The following is an 18,900-nucleotide window of genomic DNA, read 5'->3' as shown; positions in this document are numbered from 1 at the left end:
GCGGAGCTCCGCCCCCTCCCCGCCCCCCGCCCGGCCACCACTCTCCCATAGCTCAGTCTGGCCGGCCCTATGTTACTGAGCGGAGCTCCTCCGGCCGGCTCCGGCCCGGGCCCGCGGGCGCAGGGGAGCGCGGGGGGCGGCCCGGCAGGATCACGCCGCGGCGCCGGGGGTGCAGGAGCGGGCCCAGGAGGGGGCGGCAGCGGCGGAGTGGCCAAGTGGCTCCGGGAGCATCTGGGCTTCCGCGGGGGGGGCGGCGGCGGAGGTGGGGGCAAGCCGGCGCCCCCCGAGCCGGACTACCGCCCCCCTGCACCTTCCCCGGCCGCGCCCCCCGCACCTCCCCCGGACATTTTGGCTGCCTACCGGCTGCAGAGGGAGCGTGACTTCGAAGACCCCTACTCCGGGGGGCCGTCCGGCACCGCTACCCTAGCCACCCCTGCCGCCCCCGGCCCCACTCCGCCCCCGCGCCACGGCTCGCCCCCCCACCGCCTTATTCGGGTCGAGACCCCTGGCCCCCCAGCTCCTCCGCCTGAGGAACGAATCTCTGGACACCCCGCCAGCAGCGACAGGGTGAGTGCCACGCCGGGCAGGGGGCGGCCAGAAGGAGAGGTGGTCGGAGGTCTGAGGCTTACGAGAGGGACAAAGGTGGCCTGACCGGGGCCGGGCCCCTTGGTGTCACGGTTCCTGGCGGACACGATCTTAGTCTCTGACCCCGGGGCTCGAAGGCTTCATCCACCTTTGTTCAGATTCTCGACCTACTAATTTGGGACGTGCGCCCCAAACTCTGCCTCTTTCCCTTATTATCGCCCCGGAACTAGTGACCCTCCCCCTCCCAGGTTCTGCTCTCCTCATCGCAGCCCCCGGAGCCTAATCAGGGAGCCTTTTTCTAACGGGATTTGAGCCCCGCTTTTCCCCAGTTTATGGCCTTTCAACTCTCTGGGAGCAGCAGCTCACTGCCCTTTGATCTCTGACCCCTCCCCCCCAGGGCAGAGTGAGCACAAAGCTCCTTCCCACCTCCTGTTAGCATCTTTGCAGGTGCTCAAGCGCCAGAAAGGAGGGGAAGACTGGTTTTCTCCCGGACACGGCAAAAGCTGGCTTTTGCCTTAACCCATGGTGCTGGAGATGGGTGGACTGTTGAGCAGGGTAGACTTGTTCTTAGCAAGCCAGAACCAGCAGTATGCATCTCTTCACCAAGGATGCCGGCCACTGAGGTACAGGCAGGGCCACTCCTGCTCTCCTTCCCTATCTCCTCAGGTATGGGGACAGTCGGGCTTTCCTGGTGGCTCAGTGGTAAAGAATCCATCTGCTAATGCAGGAGACTCAGGTTTGATCCCTGGGTCAGGAACATCCCCTGGAGAAGGAAATGGCAACGCACTCCAGTATTCTTGCCTAGGAAATCCCATGGACAGAGGAGCCTGGCAGGCTGCAGTCCATGGGGTCATAATCAGACACGACTTAGCAACTAAACAACAACGTGGGGACAGTCAGTGCTCAGAACCTGTTGCCCAGAAGGGACTAAGCAACTGAGCCCACTCCTTCTCTCTTCTTGGCCTCCTCCTCCTGGTGTCCATTCTAAGGATGGTTAGAGCTTTTCATGGATCTTCAGGCTTAGGGTTCTCACCATTCTCGAGAACATCCATTGTGGCTCAAAGCCCCAGGTAGAGGAACCACCCCCTGCCCAACCCCAGTGTGGCCTGAGAGCTGAAAGCCATCCTCAGGCCCCTGTGGCCCTAAATTCTAGGAAGGTGACTCTGTGGGTGGCCCTGGCTCTGTTGTCCCTCTTCACTGACCTCTGGGAGCTTGCTCCGGGGCTTACTCCCCTCTCCTGAGCAGAGAACACTGTTTTCTTTGATTGGAAAGCAAAGTTGCTGTCTGAATCCATTGGCTCCAGTATTGAGGTTTTCAGCTGAACGTGTGATGCTGTTCTGCCCAATTTCCTGGGTAAGAGAGATGTGTCGGGGTCAGAGAAAAGCCTCAGGAATGTGAGTTATTTTTCCCTGAGTTCCTACCATGGGGCACGGCTGCCCATCCTGCCCATTCTGCAGACCCTTCGCCTGCAGAAGGCGGCTGGCCTGTCCCCACGTGTCCTTAGGCTCCTCTTCTTCCTAATTTTCCCTGTTGATGATGGTGGTGGTGGCAGTGGCTTTGTTCTTACTATTGACCAGTTAGTCTCCTCCTCCCTGACCATTGCCTATGGGCATGTGGGCCTGGAATGTCCCTGGCCCTCCTCCTCTCTGCATCCTCTTGGAAAGGCATAACAGGCTGCCCACCAAGCCATGGACTCCTCCGGGACAAGGACCATGTCTTCATATTATGTCTCACAAGCACCTAACACAGAATTTGGCATGAAGAGGGGTGGTGCATAAATAAGTCCTGAGTTGTGACTGTCCATTGCCATAGTGACCTGAGGGTGAGCATTTCCCCTAACTAAAGCTGCCCATGTCCATATTCTCACAGAGACCCCAAGGAAGGGGCTGTGCCCACACAACCATGTGGAAACCCACAGCCTTTTCTCACCGAGGGCATCCATCCTTCTCCTAGTCGGCTCTGTGATCTGTGGGCTGCTCAGACCTTGTGGGCTAAGCAGTGTCTGACTCCTTTGTCAGCTGTGGGGACAGAAATGAAATGGAGCGCTCAGTGGTTTAGTGGGTGTGTGAGAAAGATCCAGGAAGCTATCTGAGCTGGCCCCAGGGCAGGGATGCTGACCTGGGGCTGCCCCCACCCCCTGCCCCACCATTCCAAGAGAGCAGCTCCACCCCCTCAGAACAGTTTGGATCTTCTTAGGAAGAGCCCAGACTGCACACCTGAGCCCCTTACCCTAAACCCAGGTGTCGGCCCATGCCTGCAGAGCCTGCACAGAGTTGTGGCTTCTAGATAGTGAGCCAGCCTGGCCCCCTGAGCCCCTGCTCAGCCAGTATTTCTGTTCTTTGTGGCTGCTTTCTCCTTAGTCTCCGTTTCCCCCGCTCTTAGCCCTGCAGGTCCCCTTGGCTTGTTGCTTTTGGGTTACTTCCTGAGGCGCGACGGAGCTGGGCCCCAGGTTTTACTTTGGGCTGGCTCATTTCTCTCCTGCAGCCCAGCAGCTGGTACTGGGTGGGTCAGAACCCTCTGAGAGGCTGGATCATGAGATTTGATGCAATGGGTGGAAATGCTTCTGTGATGAGCCAGAGAGATTGAAGGGGAATGAGCCCAGTGGATGTGGGTCAGGAGAGAATAGGCCTTCAGACAGGACCCTGAGAGGCCTGGGGGCTCAAGACCATTAGCCTTCTCCCCATGCAGGGCTCTGGCTGCTGGCCCACCCTGAGACCCATGGCTGCAGTTGGCAGGGGTGCACGGGTGGCCATCTGGGCAGGCCTGGCAGGGCAGGTGTGGGAGCAGCGGGAGCCGCGCCCTGCACCAGGCAGGCGGGGCCTTGCCATCTGGCTGCAGGAAGGCTCCCTCTTGGTGCTGGGCCCTGTCTGGCCATCAGGCTGTGCTCTGGCAGAGGGGCTAGAGAGCTGTGCCTTCCCTTGCTTTGCTCCCTTTTCTCAGACCTTCAACAGGAAAAACCTGATCTAATTAGCAAAAGGGGCTGGGGTTGGGAGAGGGGCCCTGACTGGATGAAGCTTTGAGTTCTCTCTGACCATCTGCACAATGTGTCCTTTGCCTCCATCATGCCAAGATACGTGTGAGAGAGACGGACAGAGATAGAGAATGAGTGAGAGTGAGAGCAAAGAGAGAGAAGTGGTGTGAGCAATAAGACAGGCACCTTGTATGAACTGAAACTAAGGTTCTTGTCCCTAGCTCACAGATGGGCCTCTAAGGTTCACGAACCTCCAGAAATAGTGCGCAGATATTTGGGTGAGTGAGCATTTTTCTGCGAAAAGGCTCACAGCTCTTGGATTCTTATTGGTGTTCACAGGGCCCAAAATATTAAGAACTTTGAAAAACAGATGCTATACCTCAGATGATTTTCATGTGGACTTGGATCCTCCAGTCCCAATTTGGAAATGAGTGAACAGATAGGCAGGAGGAAGGAAGTGAAGGATACATTCCGGGTGCCAGAAGATGAACAAGCTATGCCTGCCCTGGGGTTAGGGGGGCAGGTAGGGGCCCTCCCTTAGCCAGTGTTTATGGAGTGTTTGAGTATCATTAAATGACACGGGCCCAGGCACCGCCTGGGAGGCTGAGGTCTTGCCTTTTTGGGGTTTGTCTGCTTTAATTTTCCTTCTTATGACTTGCACAGAATCTGGAGGTCTGATCTGTTTATCTTACACCTGTCCTCATGTCCCCAGTGACGGAGGAAAAGAGAAGGGTCTGGGTCAAGGGACCTCTGTGGACTGGTTAGACCTCTGAACCCTTTGTGGCCCGGGCTGGTCATCTGTGCTGCTGTTGGTTCCCCTGCCGTTGGTGCGTCGAGGAGGGCCAAGGCCCGAGGTGACTGTGGGATGGTGTGGCAGGCCTGTCCACTCTCTTCACTACCGCCTTCTCACGCTGTGACACTCCCTCCTCTGGAAGACACCTGTGGCTTGTTGGCCAGTGACTCAGTGACATTGCAGCCCTGGTGCTTTACCTTTGGGAGCCAGGAACAGGCAGGAGCCTGTGACCAGAATGGGAGCAGCTGGCTAGGGTCGGGGCTTGGAGGGGTACCTGGAGCCAACACCAGCTACCCTGGAGAACCAGTGTGGTATGATAGGAGAGCGGAGAAGGGGCCCAGACCCTGCATACAGTGAGCCTGTCATGCTTCCAGAGCCTGGGGCCCAGTGGTGTGTAGCTTCATAGCACCTCGAGGTGCTTCTTCTCTCTTTCAGAGCTTGTTTTGTGTGTGTGTCACTGTGAGCTCCTGAAGGATCCTGAAATTTGTTCTTTTCATATCTAACAATGTAATCATGGATGTTTACTGAGCCTCTACCTCGTATCTAGCATTGTTTGAAGCAGCTCGCGTATATTAGACAGTTGATCCTCACAACAACCCTATAAGGACAAGTCTGGTCTGTTATTATTCCAGCATTACAAATAGGGAGACCAGGAATGTTGAGTCACGCTTACTTGGTTTCACAGCTAGTTAGGAAAGCTGAAGTTCCCACTGGGGCAGCCTGATTCCAGACTGACTGCCAGCATCGTGGGACCTTTGCACCTGCCTCGAGGACCCCTGCAGAGAGAGGATGTGTCACTAAGCAGTTGCTAATGAACAAGGGGAAGGAGACTCTTAAAGAAGGAATGAGGATTGCATTCTATGCTGAGTTCACAATTTCCTGAATGCTGAAGGCCAGCACTTGCCCCTGAATCCCAAAGTGGCCCTCAGACAGACCTTTCAAGAGTCTTACAAAGGTTGGTAACAAGGGTTAGTTAGTACACGTCTGTGATGTTTGAATGTTTTACAGGCATGGCATTGCTTTGTGGTTAGAAAAGGATAATAACAAATTTGCTTCATGTGAGGGCATTTCCCTGGCAGATAATATTAGGAAGGGCATTCCGGTAAGTGGGAACAGAAAGTGCAAAAAGTTTGATCTTGAGGAAGGTAAATATCAGTAGTACACCATTTCCAAAACTGACAGACTTTCAGTGGTAAAAGGACTTCATGGTTAAAATAGTTTGGAGAAATGCTGAGTTAGACAAAATTAGTTTATTCTTTTGACTGTAGGACTTCTCATAGCCTTTAACATGCTATGGTGTATTTTACATCTACAAGTAGAGGAGGGAAGATGCTACATTTCCCAATTCTTCTGGAAAATCTATGGCAAGGCACTAAGACCTGGGTCTCTGACTTTCTTGTCTCCACTGCTGCAAACTGTGCACCCTGGACAAGCCTGGACTGTGGGGCCCCAATGCCTGTATACAAGAGATTATCATCAGTGCTAAGACTGATGGAGCACTGACTACATGCCAGCCTCTGAGCCAAAGACTTTTGTATTCATTGTCCTCTACCCAATCCTGTGAGACAGATACTAATACCAACCCCATTCCACAGATGAAAAGACCAGAAGCTTCCAGACATTAAATGTAAATGAAAGAAATAGAGGAAAGGGACAGTGGTAGACTTTGGAGACCTTACAGAGCCCAAATCCTGTGACATATGTCCCTCTTGCTCCCCTGGCCTTAAGAACCCCATGGATTGGCTCAGGAACTCCTAGCAGGGTCCAGCTGCAGAGTGGGAGGGTGGAACCACATGGTGGGCCTGCCAGCTCCCTCAGGAGAGGCCTGGGCAGGAAGGAAAGGCAGAGCCAGACAGCTACTTTGGGAGGGACACTGCCCAACTGAACAGGTGCAAGAGCAGGGTCTTGGAGCCACCCTGCCAGATGGCAGGAGGGGAAGGAGACCTGGTTGGCAGGGGGCCCTCTGGGGAGCAGCTACTCACCTATTAGTTTGGAAATATTTCAGCATTTCAGGAGCGTTCCAACTACCAGAGGGTTTGCCTAAATATCAGCCCCGTGTTTTAGGTGCCTTCCCTGTCCGTTCCTTCCTTCTGCCCTTGAGCCAAAAGCTTTGATCCCCATCAAATACCCATTCTCCTGACTGGCTGCTCCCACAGCCCCTACTGGTCAGTCAGTTAGGATGAATGGGGGACTGAGACTTGGTGTCTCTCCAGAAGATGGAGTCTGGGGAGCAAGAGGCCTTTTGAGCATCCAGAATGCATACTGAGCAGCTACTGTGTACCAGGCTGATACCATATACTACAATGAGCACATCAGAGTCGAGTAGAGGACCCATAAAGTAAGTCGTGGTGGAGGAAAGGTATCAGAAGCCGGCAGAGGCAGCTTTCCCACACCTGAATGGTTTGCCTTCTCACGTGACCTGGAAGCCACTGCGAAAGCAGGTCTGGTCTCTGATGGGGGTCCCCCATGTCCAGGCAGGTGCTTGTCCTGCCAACCTCCCAGCAGGCGTCTCTGCTGCTGTTCCTGATCCCTGTCCTGTGGGTGGCTTTTCTGGGCACCCCCGCCTAAGGTGAGGGCCGGGGCTTCCTGGAGCAGGTGTAGAGCCAGGAATGGAACAGAGGAGCCATTGAGCTGCCCACAAAGCTGCCACCTGGGTGCCCGTGGGCCCTGCGGGCTGGTGCTGTGGAGGCCCACGCCAGCCTGGGAGGGGTCACAGCACCTGGCCCAGGCTCTGGTGGGAAGGGCCGGCCTGCAACTCTGACTGAGCTTGGAAAGCCAGGGCATGGGGTGCTCCGTGGAGTTGGGGAGGAAGGGCCTGGGGCTTGGGCCAGGTGCTTCTGCTCCCAGAGCAGCTTCTGGGGACTCATACCTTCTGTCTGACTCCTCACCCAGATTCATGCTTCCTCTTCTGAATGAACAAGGAAAAGTGCTTCCTTTGTCCTTTCTTCCTTCCTGTTTTTATGTACTGATTCAACACAGAATTACTGAGCACTTTAGGCATTGGGAATTTAGCAGTAAACATGATTCCTGCCCTCAGGAAGTTCACAGTCAGCAAGAAGACAGATAAGAAGACAAGTATATACTACACAATGTGATGGTAGCCCAGCACAGAGCCCCTAACCAGACCTGGGGGGAGACTGACTGGAAGGCTTTCTAAAGAGAAATAAGCTGATCCAGGTAATTGGAAAGCCTTAGAGATAAAAAAGAGATTATAGAGCTTTCAGGTAATGAAGTGACCGGAAACTTCAGGGAGGGAGAGAGAACATTTTTCTAGTGCCTACTGTGGACCAGGTGCTTATTAGAGCTGGAGAGACAAAAATGACAAAGAGCTCAGGTTACAGGAAGAGCTGGTGGAGGTGATAGGATGATCTGAGATGTGGCCTTAGGGGCATGCAGAGATACAGTAGAGATAAAGGAGCTGGCGGTCTTGATTGGAACGAGGTGAAACAATTGGGAGCTGAAAAACTGAAGGATGAGAGTTCTGCTAGGAGCTGTTGGGATGCATGTCAAAGACCCCTGGAGGGGCCTGTAGAGTGCTGCTGCTGCTAAGTCACTTGGAACCTGCAAAAAGGGGTATCTGAGGTGGGAAGTTTTCTTTCTTCATTCCGCCTTGCTAGGGGTCTCAGATCCTATTACCCAGGCCAGGGTGGTCATCCCCACAGCCTCCCTGCCCAGCTGACTCCCAGAGTTCTGATCTGGACCAGAAAGAAAGTCTAGAAAAATGGGGGAGAGGCAGGAGCAGCCCTCCCCTAGGCCACAGGCCTCACAGCTACCTCTTGTCAATGCCCAGCATCCTGGTGTGCAGTGATCTCCCAGGGCTGTTGGCACGGGGCGGACTGGTCTCTGTGTCTGCCTCAGCGGGTCCCCCCACCCACCCAGCCTGTGCCCAGCTTGGAGAAAGGCTCTTTTGTCCTCAATGAGCCCCGCCCCAGAACCTTAAACTCTTCCAAAGGGTGCGTGGTTTGCCGTTCACTCTGCCTTCACTGGAAGCAGGAACAGAGGGGTGGCCATGAGCCACTTGTGTGAGAGAAGGGGCAGCCTGAGTATGGAGGGCCAAGGCCAGGGCTGTCCTGTCCCTTCCCTCCAAGAGCCCAGAGGGGTTCCGCAGAGCCCAAATCCTGGTTTTCTCAGGGCTGTCCTAAGGTGGTCTCTCTCCCAGGATAGCCAAGATGCCGTGGTAGCAGGTTGGCAGCATGATTTTGCACAAAGGGCACAGGTTCCAATCCTGGTTCCTCTGCTTACCTGGAACAGACTTGGGTATGTTGTTCCCTACCTGTCCTGAGCCTCTATTTCCTAAAAATGGGGATAATAATTCCCATATGGCATTTTGAAGGGCTGTGAGGATAAACCAGTGAACTGTGACATAAAGTCAGTGCTCAGCCCTTCCTTCCTCCATGGTCAGCAAATATTTTCAGCATCTGGGAGTGCAATGGTAGACATGAACCAAGCTAATCGCCTCATTGCCTGCTGTTCCCTGCTTATTCTTAGGACACTCCCAACACCTTTATAAGCAGGTTTCTGAATTAATTCCTTCTGTTAGGCCAGCTTGCCTAGTGGATGGCCCAGAGGCACACAATTAAGAGAAAAGGAAGATGGCCCATTCTGTGGGCAGCCTGGTGGGGGACCCCACAAAGGAAGAGCCAGAGCTTGTCCCCATCCAAGCTCCTGGGCAGCCAGGACTCTTGTTCCCATGGACAGAGCAACCGGGGAGAAGCAGAGCTGTCTCTCAGATGGCTGAAGCCTGCTCCCCTCACTCTCTTCCCACAGTTAGCAATTCTAGAAGACTATGCGGACCCTTTTGATGTTCAGGAGACTGGCGAAGGCCCAATAGGTGCTGCAGGAGCCCCAGAGAAGGTTCCTGAAAATGACGGCTACATGGAACCCTATGAGGCACAAAAGATGATGGCTGGTAAGTGATGGAGTCGGGGGTGGGAGCAGGGTGGGGGACACTCCCTGAGGCCTGAGTATTTGAAGAACAGGCTCTGGGACCCACAAGTCTAAGGACTGATTCCTTGGTCCCGAGAAAATAGGGAGAAAGCCTTTGCTGGGTCCTTGGGGAGGGTGGTGGCCATTGCCTTCAAGATAGTCATTTTGGAGGAGCTGGGACTTATGGAGCCTAAGACCTAAGGTACTGGAGAAGGCCATACAACCAAAGGTCAGACAGTAAAAACATTTGGGATAGTCAGGAAGGGCAGGCTAGTGGGCTGGGCTGGGGGTCACTGATCCCAAGCAGAGAATCACTAGCTATAGGGAAGGTGATGGGGTCGAAACGATGGGATGTTGAAGTAAACACCTTTGTGGCGACTGGAAACACATAACTAGACATGCAGATGCAGTGCACAGAAGTGGGTATGTAGTTCAGGGAGTGAGGGCAGGGAGAAATGAATAAGACCTGGCCCTGGGGAACAGAGGTCAAGAAAGCATACAGGAAAAGGGACCAACAGGGGAGGATGTGGTGAATCAGTGTAAGCCAAGGCCCCACGGAAGGATGAAAGGAAGGTTTGTTCAGGGGCAAATAATCTTAGCGCTAGGCATAAGGCTAAGCCTAGCTAAGAGCTAAGAGGGGCAGTAAAGGATCGCAAAGGCTCGAATGAGGCATTTGGACTTGCTCCAAAGTGGGGAGGGGAGCCATTCTGTATTCTTAGACAAGAAAGAAACAGGATGAGTATGGCATTTTAAGAGGATTGCTGAGGCTTTGGTGTGCAGAGCAGGCTAGAAGAACTGGGCAGCAGGAAGATGAGTTATTAGGCTATTGTGGAAATTGTTGAGGCTTTAAGAGACCGATAATTAACACTTCTTTCTTCCCCTCTGGGCTTGGAAATAACTGAGAAATAGGATTAAGGAAACAGACAGATGGAGATAGCAATGTCAGCTTTATTACTGATAAAGTTGATTGGAGAACATTACTTAGCTATGTCACTACAATGGGCTTCTTAATACTTCACCACAGAATTAAACTTGCCCACTCAGGCTTGGGCAACACAGGGCAGCTGTAGGCCCCTGTACGGGGGCAGGAGGAGAAAGAACCAGAATGTTCTCTCTCTGCAAGTAGACAGATGTGGGAAAGAAAGGAAGCATCCACTGTCCGATCAGATAAGCTGCTCTCCCTCCCTGGGTGAGGTGGGTGAAGGGGCAGAGAGAAGCAGGGAGTGTTATTCCATGGAGACCATGAAACATGAGCCTGTAGAATGGAGGTTCACCCTAGCAGTAATCTAGACGAGGAGACCTGGCCCTGTGGAATGGAAGTCAAGATAAAGTGTCAGAGGGAAAGGGGTCGTAGAGAGTTGAGAGCGGGGAGTCAGCAGGTGGCACTGAACATGTGGGATTCAGAGAAAGAAGAGGGGCCAGGACCAAGGAGCCAGCAGTGTATTCGCCAGCAGTGGAGAAAATGAGAGGGTGGCTACTGTATTTAGATCAGAGGGGTGTGGATACCTGGGAGGTCTAGGAGTGCCCTGGAATTGTATGAGAAAATTTGCACATTTTTCTGGGGGAATAGCTCCATAATTTTTATCAAAATTTCATTGGGGTCAATGATCCCTAAAAGAGGATCACAGAAAAGACTAGAACTTTGGAAGAAAGCAGTGAGTTTGAAACACCAAAGGGAAATATCTTTATGGCAGTTGGAAACATACAGATGCAAAGGGTGCCATGAGACTGAAGAGTGAGGGCAGGGAGAAATGAATAAGGCTTGGCCGTATGAGAACAGAGACCAAGAGAGGGATCCAGGGAAAGAGACTGAACGGGGGTGATCAGAGAGGCAGACAGTCCATGAAATTGACTCATCCAAGGGGACAGTTTCAAGGAGGAGGAGGTCAGCAGTGCCTGAACAACAAAGAAGGATTTTCTGACTGTGAGATGACAAAACTTGGGGCTCAAAGAAATAAGTGGATCTGGGTAGCAAGGAGGAAATGGACTCTGCCTCAGTTTCTGAAATGAGTAAGCCTCAGCAACCCACCCCTTGCTGGCCATCACAAGATCTCTTTTCAGTCTTTCCCTTTGGTGCTTCTCTGCCCCTGCCTCCGTGGGGTCCCATGCTGTTGGAACCCCAGGGGTGTTTTGAGGGGCCTCTGGTCTCCCTGCAGAGTCAGCAGCCTCCCCTCTGAAGTCTTATAGCTGGAGGGTGCTGCCTGCCAGGGAAGCTAAGCCAGGCAGCCAGGACCACTCACACCTCCCCTCCTGCCTTGCCCTGGCAGAGATCCGGGGCTCCAAGGAGACAGCAGCTCAGCCCCTGCCTCTGTATGACACACCCTATGAGCCAGAGGAGGAGGGGGCCACCCCAGAGGGTGAGGGGGCCCCCTGGCCCCGGGAGTCCCGCCTGCCAGAGGATGATGAGAGGCCCCCCGAGGAGTATGACCAGCCCTGGGAGTGGAAGAAGGAGCGGATTTCCAAAGCCTTTGCAGGTGAGTCCTGGGTAGAGAGGGCAGTTCTGCTGGGGCCTCGGAGCAGCTTTCCAGGCTCAGGGGAATGGGAGGACTGGGCCCTGGGGACAGAGGTGATGAGTTGGGCACTGTGAACACGAACTGTGTGCAGCGTCAGGGGATGACTTCCTGCATCACCACCTCTCAGGCCCCCATCTTTTAGGAGGCAGGGTAGACTTAAAAGTAAAGAAATTCCAAACAAAATGCTCAAACGTGTGGCCTGTGTTAAAGACTTATATTTAACAAAACAAAGCACAGAGGGTGTGCATGGGTGATGCAAGAGCCTGGATCCTTGATTCAGTGAGAACATCAAGGACTTAGTGCCGTTAGACCTCATTCCTGCTCCTGTGTCCTCCTCAACCCTCCCTGGGCAAGGGGCTCATCCTGGAGCTGGACTTGGCTCTCCGCTCTGTCCCCCCAACCCTGGCAGTCAGACTGAGAAACCACAGCTTTCTCATTTGTTTCCTGTAAAGCATGCACCGTTGAGGATGGGCCATTTATCTCCAGGAGTCTCCTTGGAGAATCAATACTGTTTGGATTGCTTAATGGGAAAATCTATGCTCGTCATTAGGAAACCTCGTTAGCAGTCCTGCAGCCGCCAGTGGCATGGCTCTGCTAATTGTCAAGGCTCAGGATTGAGAGTGTGGGGGGTAAATTTCAATAAAATATCTGCCCCCGTGTCTGAGCTTTCCTGACACCCTGCGGCCAGACTGTCTGGGTCTTGCTACCCATGAGTTCCCAGGCTTCAGGTGAAAGGGAGAAGAGAGGCAAGGTGGGAGGTGCCAGGAGGCTGTGGGGGCGCCTGGGTATGGTGCTGGGTGGTGTGGACAGCCCTTTGTCCCACTTTTCCTCCCTGCCCAGTCCCTTTGGGCCCTGGAGGCTTGAGAGACATCAAAAGGGACCTGTGGGGCTGGCAGAGCAAGGCCCTGTGTTCTGCTGTTTGTCACTGGAGCCTCCCACTGGATCAGTCAGTGCGGCTCCACCCAGTCCCCTAAGAGTCCTCTTCCCCCAGAAGCCGCCCCTGCCTCTGCTCTTTTTCCTTTCCAGGCTGTCCTATATCCTGGCTCTGGTTTCGGTGTCTCAATCTCTGCCTCTCTCTGTCTCTGTCTCTGTCTGTCTCTCTTCTCCCGGCTGCTCCTGGCTCCAGTTGACATTAAGGTCATCAAAGACCTACCTTGGCCTCCGCCCGTGGGACAGCTGGACAGCAGCCCCTCCCTGCCCACCGGGGACAGGGACATCTCCGGTCCAGCCTCCCCCGTCCCCGAGCCCAGCCAGGAGGATGGCAGCGGTGGGTCCCGTGGGGGCTTCTGGAGAGGGCCATCCTGTAGGCCCCGTGGGATTGGGTGGGAGGAGCTGAGAGGTGGGGTGGAGTTCAGAGAGCCCAGGAGGAATGCCTCTGGCCCTGGAGGGAGAGGAAAGGGACAAAGGCCTCGGTCCTCCCTCCTCAAAGCACAAGGGAGGTGCCTCCTGAGAGAGGCCCCCTCCAGATACCTTTCCCACCAAGCCAGGTAAATCCACTCTTCTAAATTCACCTTTTGGGGCAGAGCTCTGCCTGACCGGATCCTTCAGCAGCACAAATAACCCTGAGGCTAGGTGATACTAGCACAGGAAGGACCTGACTCCTTAAAGGAGAGATCTGATTTTGCACCTGGTGACTGGAGGGCTTGAAAGTGGTACTCAGAAAAAGAGCCCAAATGGGGAGAGAGAAGACACTGAACCCTTCATCTATGTTCAGTTTTATGCACAATGGGCAGCCAGGGGTGGGCTTGCGGCTGTGCATACACACACAGGCATGAGCACTTGTTTGTATATTTGCGCCTGTGTGTGAGTGGGCATCATGTAAATACAGGCTGAGGGGGGGGGTCTCTGTCACCTGTGCATGCTGGCTTTACCCGTGTGGGCCACTGGCTTCAGCCCTCCCTGGGCAGGCTGCCCAGGGTCTTGGAAGGGCTCTGGGGTCTGGGAGGGCACCACTGCCTCTGCTGGGCTTCTGTCGGGGGCAGGGGGGTGGGGGTGGGGGAGCCTATGGGCAGCGACCTTGGGGGCGGGGGCAAGCTGGCGGCTTTGGGCTTTGGGCAGGGATGGCCTGTCAGGATGGCACCAAGGGAAATCAGATAATTGTTCTCGGATCGATAAGTCATTTCTACAGAATGGCTTGGCAGGGTGATTTGGAGAACGGTAATGAACTCTGAGGAGGAGAAAGAAACAATATTATCAGCGCTGAAACCACCCTGAGGGGGATGGGAGAGGGAAGGCAGTCATCTCCTCCAGAGGGAGAGGCTTAAGTGGTTTCTCATGTCATTTCTCTCCCCTCTCTTGCCACAGAATGGGGACCGAAAGGCCCTGTGTGCACAGGAGAGCTGAGCCCCGCCCCCACCAAGGAAAGGACCGATTCTGTCCCTAGAGCTAGTCAGGCTTATGAGCAGGCCCCACCCTTGCAGAACTTTCCTTTGTTCCCTTTCGGGTGGAAATGGGGATGGAGCCCTGGCTAGGCTATAGGGCTCTACCTCTAGGGTCCTCAGAGTCTGTGACTGGTATGTTCCCCACAGCCCAGTTTGAAGGATCTGAGAAGAGCTGCCTGTCACCTGGCCGGGAGGAGAAGGGGCGCCTCCCTCCCCGACTCTCTGCAGGGAACCCCAAGTCAGCCAAGCCCCTAAGCATGGAGCCCAGCAGCCCCCTGGGGGAGTGGACAGACCCAGCACTGCCTCTGGAAAACCAGGTGTGAGTGTCTGTGTCCAGTTGGGGACCCTCCCCTCCCTTCCCGGCACTGACTTGCCTGCTGGGAACACTCAGAATGGGTGGGCCTGGACAGCCAGGGACCCAGCAGAGATGCCCCCCTTTTTTCTCTTGTCCTCAGCTGGTATCACGGGGCCATCAGCCGAACAGATGCCGAGAACCTGCTCCGGCTGTGCAAAGAGGCCAGCTATCTGGTGCGCAACAGTGAGACCAGCAAGAACGACTTCTCCCTGTCCCTCAAGTGAGTGGGGCCTGCTGGCTGGGGGCTCTAGACAAGATGAGCCTGTCAGGATGAGTCCAAGGGGAATCAGTGTGAGGACTACCAGCAGGACAGGAGGAGTCTCCAGTTTCTCTCCCAGGCTGGAGAGAACGTCATCCCCTGTGAATACATGCTGACTCTGGGCCAAGCCCGGACACCTGAGGCTTGACTGAGGCTTGACTTGCTCTCGAGGAGCTTGGAGTCCTTTGGGGAAAACAGTTAAGGTATTGAATCCAGCTTAGAAGTGTTCTGTCCCTTTCTACCTCTGTGACCTGGAGCCCCTTAACCTCTGTGGGCCTCAGGGGCAATAACGTATCTGCCTTATAGGGAAGGATTAAATGAAATAAGCACTTAGCATAGTGCTGAATGCTTAATAAATTATCAGTGTCATCATTATTAATGAAAGTCCAAGATGTTCTAGAAGTACAGGGGAAGAGATAGGAACTTTGCCTGTGGAACTCAACATGGTGAGATGGAGGCTGGGTCCTGGGAAGAAAGTGGAGTGTTGGACGCAGAGCTGTTCTTGTTCACTCTGAGGAGGTGGGCAGAAGGTCTGGGGATGGCGGCTGACAACTGAGCTTTAAAGGGTCCTGAAAGAGGCAGAGGAGTCAGGGCACCTCCTCCTCCTCAGCCTTCCACTCTGGGCACAGATATTTTACATAGACCAGCATCTGCCTCCCAGGTTCTACTGGCAGGGTGGCTAGTCTCCTTGGCGCCCAGGAGTTCTGTCTAATAGAACCCCACATGGCAGCCTGTCACAGCGCTGTCCATTCACATCTCCATCGTTACTGGGCCACCTATACCACTTCCTACCATATTTCCTAGGGGGCATTAGAGTACAGGTATACCGCACTTCAAACATCCAATATATGGAAATTTGGGAGTATTAAACACACACATTTGAGGATAATTATTCAACTTCACTAAAACATAATGGGAAAAAAATGCCAAACTAAAGTCAGATAACCTGAATTTCATTCTTAGATTTTAGTAAAACTACCTGTGTGACCTTAGGCAAATCACTTAACCTCTCTGGACTTTTTGCATTTGCAAAATATGTCCAATGGCTATCTCTTAGGGTTCTTCCAGCTTTTATGCTCAGGGGGCCTGCAAGTTATGAAAACAAAGGAACATTCAGGAAAAATTTTATTTGTCAAAAATTTGATCTACATCACTTCGGAAATGTGTATTGCTTTAAAAATCATAGTCATGATTCCTAGAGCATCTACTAGGTGCCAAGCAACATATAACACCATCTCCAAACCAACTGCCACCTGTAAGATCAATCTCTTTTTATAGAAAAAGAAACCAGATTCAAAGAGGTACGTGATTTGCTCAAGGCCAACAGCAAATTAAGTGCCCAAAGCGGGCTCTGAACCCCACTCAGGCTGACTCCAGGAACCTCACTGTTCCATTACACAGTTCCACCCCCGTCAAGGCTGGTATGGTCCAGAGCAAGGAGAGACAACGGGGTCTGGCTCCCAAACAGAGCGGAGTCTGGGCCCTCCCTTATCCAGGGGAGTGAAGGAGAGGGGGCGGCCTGGACACTGCTCCAGCCCAGGCTCATCTGGGCCTGCCAGCATCTGTCTGCCAGAGTCTTGTTTGCATATAAATGGCTTCTCTGAAATACAATTATAGTTTCTCTTGTCTCTGTAATGGAAGGGCTTTCACTGGTAATTAAACAGCTTCCTCCAAAAGCCTGCCAGCCCTCACGCTGTGGGCCAGCAAGTCCCACCCTGGTTCCCAGAGGGTCAGGCAAAGGCTCTGCTGTGTCCTAATGGATGCTTGGGACTTTGTCCCAGGAGGTCAGTTAACCACACGGAGGCTGAGCTCTCAGCTGCCAACTCAGTTCTTTGACCACTTGTTGCTCTTTTTGGCCAGACCTGTCCCTCAAGGAGAAGATATAAGGACAGTTTTCAGGAGAGGTAATCCCCCCAAGTGCACTGTGGGGAGGGGGCTGTCCCCTAACGGTGAGAGCACAGGGCCCACGCTGCTGCCAACAGCCATGGGCTGGGCTTTGGGCACAGGAAGGACAGGGGAGGGTGACTACTCACTGCTTCCCCTCTCCATTGCCCCAGGGGCTGTAACTTTTCTTAGGCCCTTTGCTCTATTCTCTGGGGCCTGCATGCTCACTGTCAATTCAGCCTTATCTCAGACCTGCACATGAAAGATGGCCCCACACCCTGACACAAACCCAGGCTTGAGGGCACTCCACCCTAAGCGGGAAGGGAAGGATGGATTTAAGGGCCTGTCTTTTTCTTCCCATCCCTTTCCTCTTTAGTTTCCCCATTGTCCGTGCTTTCTCACTGTAGGCCTAGTGCAATGCGTCCAGGCAGAGCCTTCTTTGTACCTAGATGGGAAACAAGTGGTTTGCCAGCCTCAACTCAAGGGTGGGGCCTCACAAAGAGCAGCCCCCTTGCCAGCCCTGCCTCTCACCAGCTTCTGAGCCCTGCCCGTGTCCCCTCCAGGGGCTCAGACCAGCAGAAGCAAGTCCTCGGGCGTCAGGGTTCTTCAAGGATTGTTTCTCTGTTGCTTGTGTGTGCATTTTAGAGCTGGGGCCTGGCTGAGCAGGCTGGTGGTAGTTTGAACAGACGTTCTTGCTGGGAGCTGGCCAGAGCTCAGCAGCATGGTCTTCGTCTTGTGGGCAGGGCTGGGCACTAATGCTGATTTCCTGGATTGTGGTGGGGAGATGGGAGAGGCAGTGGAGCATGTCCTCTCTGAGGGAGGGAATGGAGAGGCAGCCTAGTGATGATGTCATCCCAGGCAGAAGAGCTGGATAGATGAGGGGGGGTTGGGAGATTGGCCCAAGGCCCAGTTAGCAGGAGGGTGAAGGGATGTCTTCAGGACCAGGCAGTTGGGTGTTCCCAGATTTGGAGGGATGTCCAAAGCAGCTCACCCCCTCCCCAAATCATTGCACGAGAGAATCCCAACCAAGATTCACTTGGTTGTCGCATCTGGCCACCCACTGTCCTGCCAAGGGTGTCTGTTCATGAATCACCAGGATCTCCCCCTACACAGGTGTTCTCCCCCACAGCTCAAGGAGGGGGAGGATAAACTGGCCCTAGCTGGGGGTGGGGATGGGAGAGACTGGATCCCAGGGTTGGGGGGTGGTGCTGATAGCTTGTTTCCACCTGCACACACCCTGTACACTCACCACACACACATTCTTGGCACACCCAGTGCCCTCACCACAAAGCCAATGCCTGCTGCCGCCTACTCACAAAATCCCCTCCATCTCCTCGCTGCTTTCTGGACTGCCCTCCACCTCAGCGGCCTTGAAAGAACCACTGCCAGGGTTGGGGTTGGGGGAGCACGGGTGGGACGGGTGGGTACAGGGACTGGAGAGGGCCCTGGCTCAACAGGGTCTCTCCTCCTCTTCCCAGGAGCAGTCAGGGTTTCATGCACATGAAGCTGTCCCGGACCAAGGAACACAAGTACGTGCTGGGCCAGAACAGCCCGCCCTTCAGCAGCGTCCCTGAAATCGTGCACCACTACGCCAGCCGCAAGCTGCCCATCAAGGGCGCGGAGCACATGTCCCTTCTCTACCCCGTGGCCATCCGGACTCTGTAGGGGTGAGGCCCGGGCCTTGTGACAGATCTGGACCCAGCCCTGAGCGACCTCTCCAACCTTTCTTCCCCTCTTCCAGGAATCAGTGGAAGCTGTGATATTCCTTAATTTATTCTTAAGGGGAAGGGCTACAGGGACCTTGGAGTTAGAGGTGGTCGGGAGCTGAGGATTGAAGACTCCCTGGGGAGAAAGAATAGCCCCTGGAGGAAGGAGACGTCAGAATCACTGGTCTTCCGAGGGGTTTAAGATCGATAGCTCCAGCCCCTTTCTTCCCCTCGGGCAGAGGTGGCGATCCCTTTCCCCGCCATCCTGGGTGGAAAGGTGAATGCCGGATGGAGCTGGACGCGGGCCAACGGGGCACCCTGGCCATCTCTCCGCCTCCACTCCCAAACCACCAGCGGGGGTTCACCCAGAGTCTGCTGCAGGGCTTCGGGTAGACCGACCCCTGGGATGGAGACGGCATTGCGGGTGGGGAAAGAGGGGAAGGGCTCGGCCGCCGGGAACTTGTGCAGGCCCCGGGCCGCCCCGGCTCTGGGCCAGAGGCAATAAATAAACTCCGTCCTGCCAGGCA

At 54.3% G+C, this 18,900-nt stretch overlaps 1 protein-coding gene across 4 annotated transcripts; it reads left to right on the top strand.

Annotated features, from left to right (window-relative positions):
* Nucleotides 1-34: 34 nt before the first annotated feature.
* On the top strand, nucleotides 35-18,900 carry SHF (Src homology 2 domain containing F). 4 transcript variants are annotated; one of them, XM_005889383.3, is made up of 7 exons: nucleotides 35-567; nucleotides 9,117-9,258; nucleotides 11,543-11,749; nucleotides 12,915-13,055; nucleotides 14,317-14,488; nucleotides 14,625-14,744; nucleotides 18,146-18,900. In XM_005889383.3, the coding sequence occupies exons 1-7, from the start codon at nucleotides 70-72 to the stop codon at nucleotides 18,330-18,332; spliced, it is 1,467 nt and encodes a 488-aa protein (XP_005889445.3). In that variant the 5' UTR covers nucleotides 35-69; the 3' UTR covers nucleotides 18,333-18,900. The 4 variants fall into 4 exon arrangements, with proteins under 4 accessions (XP_005889445.3, XP_005889444.2, XP_070233943.1 ...); XM_005889382.3 differs by lacking the exon at nucleotides 12,915-13,055; XM_070377842.1 differs by lacking the exons at nucleotides 12,915-13,055; nucleotides 14,317-14,488 and having other exon boundaries at nucleotides 18,146-18,307.

Source organism: Bos mutus, chromosome 10 (assembly GCF_027580195.1).
Source record: "Bos mutus isolate GX-2022 chromosome 10, NWIPB_WYAK_1.1, whole genome shotgun sequence".
In the NCBI taxonomy this organism is placed as follows: Eukaryota; Metazoa; Chordata; class Mammalia; order Artiodactyla; family Bovidae; genus Bos; species Bos mutus.
This window is presented reverse-complemented; position numbering and strand designations above follow the sequence as displayed.

Excerpts from the sequence above, each read along its gene's own strand:
- SHF (XM_005889383.3), top strand. The coding sequence starts at position 70 with ATGTTACTGAGCGGAGCTCCTCCGGCCGGCTCCGGCCCGGGCCCGCGG. Across the intron at positions 9,259-11,542 it reads GGCACAAAAGATGATGGCTG|AGATCCGGGGCTCCAAGGAG; the intron begins GTAAGTGATGGA and ends TTGCCCTGGCAG. Across the intron at positions 11,750-12,914 it reads GATTTCCAAAGCCTTTGCAG|TTGACATTAAGGTCATCAAA; the intron begins GTGAGTCCTGGG and ends TCCTGGCTCCAG.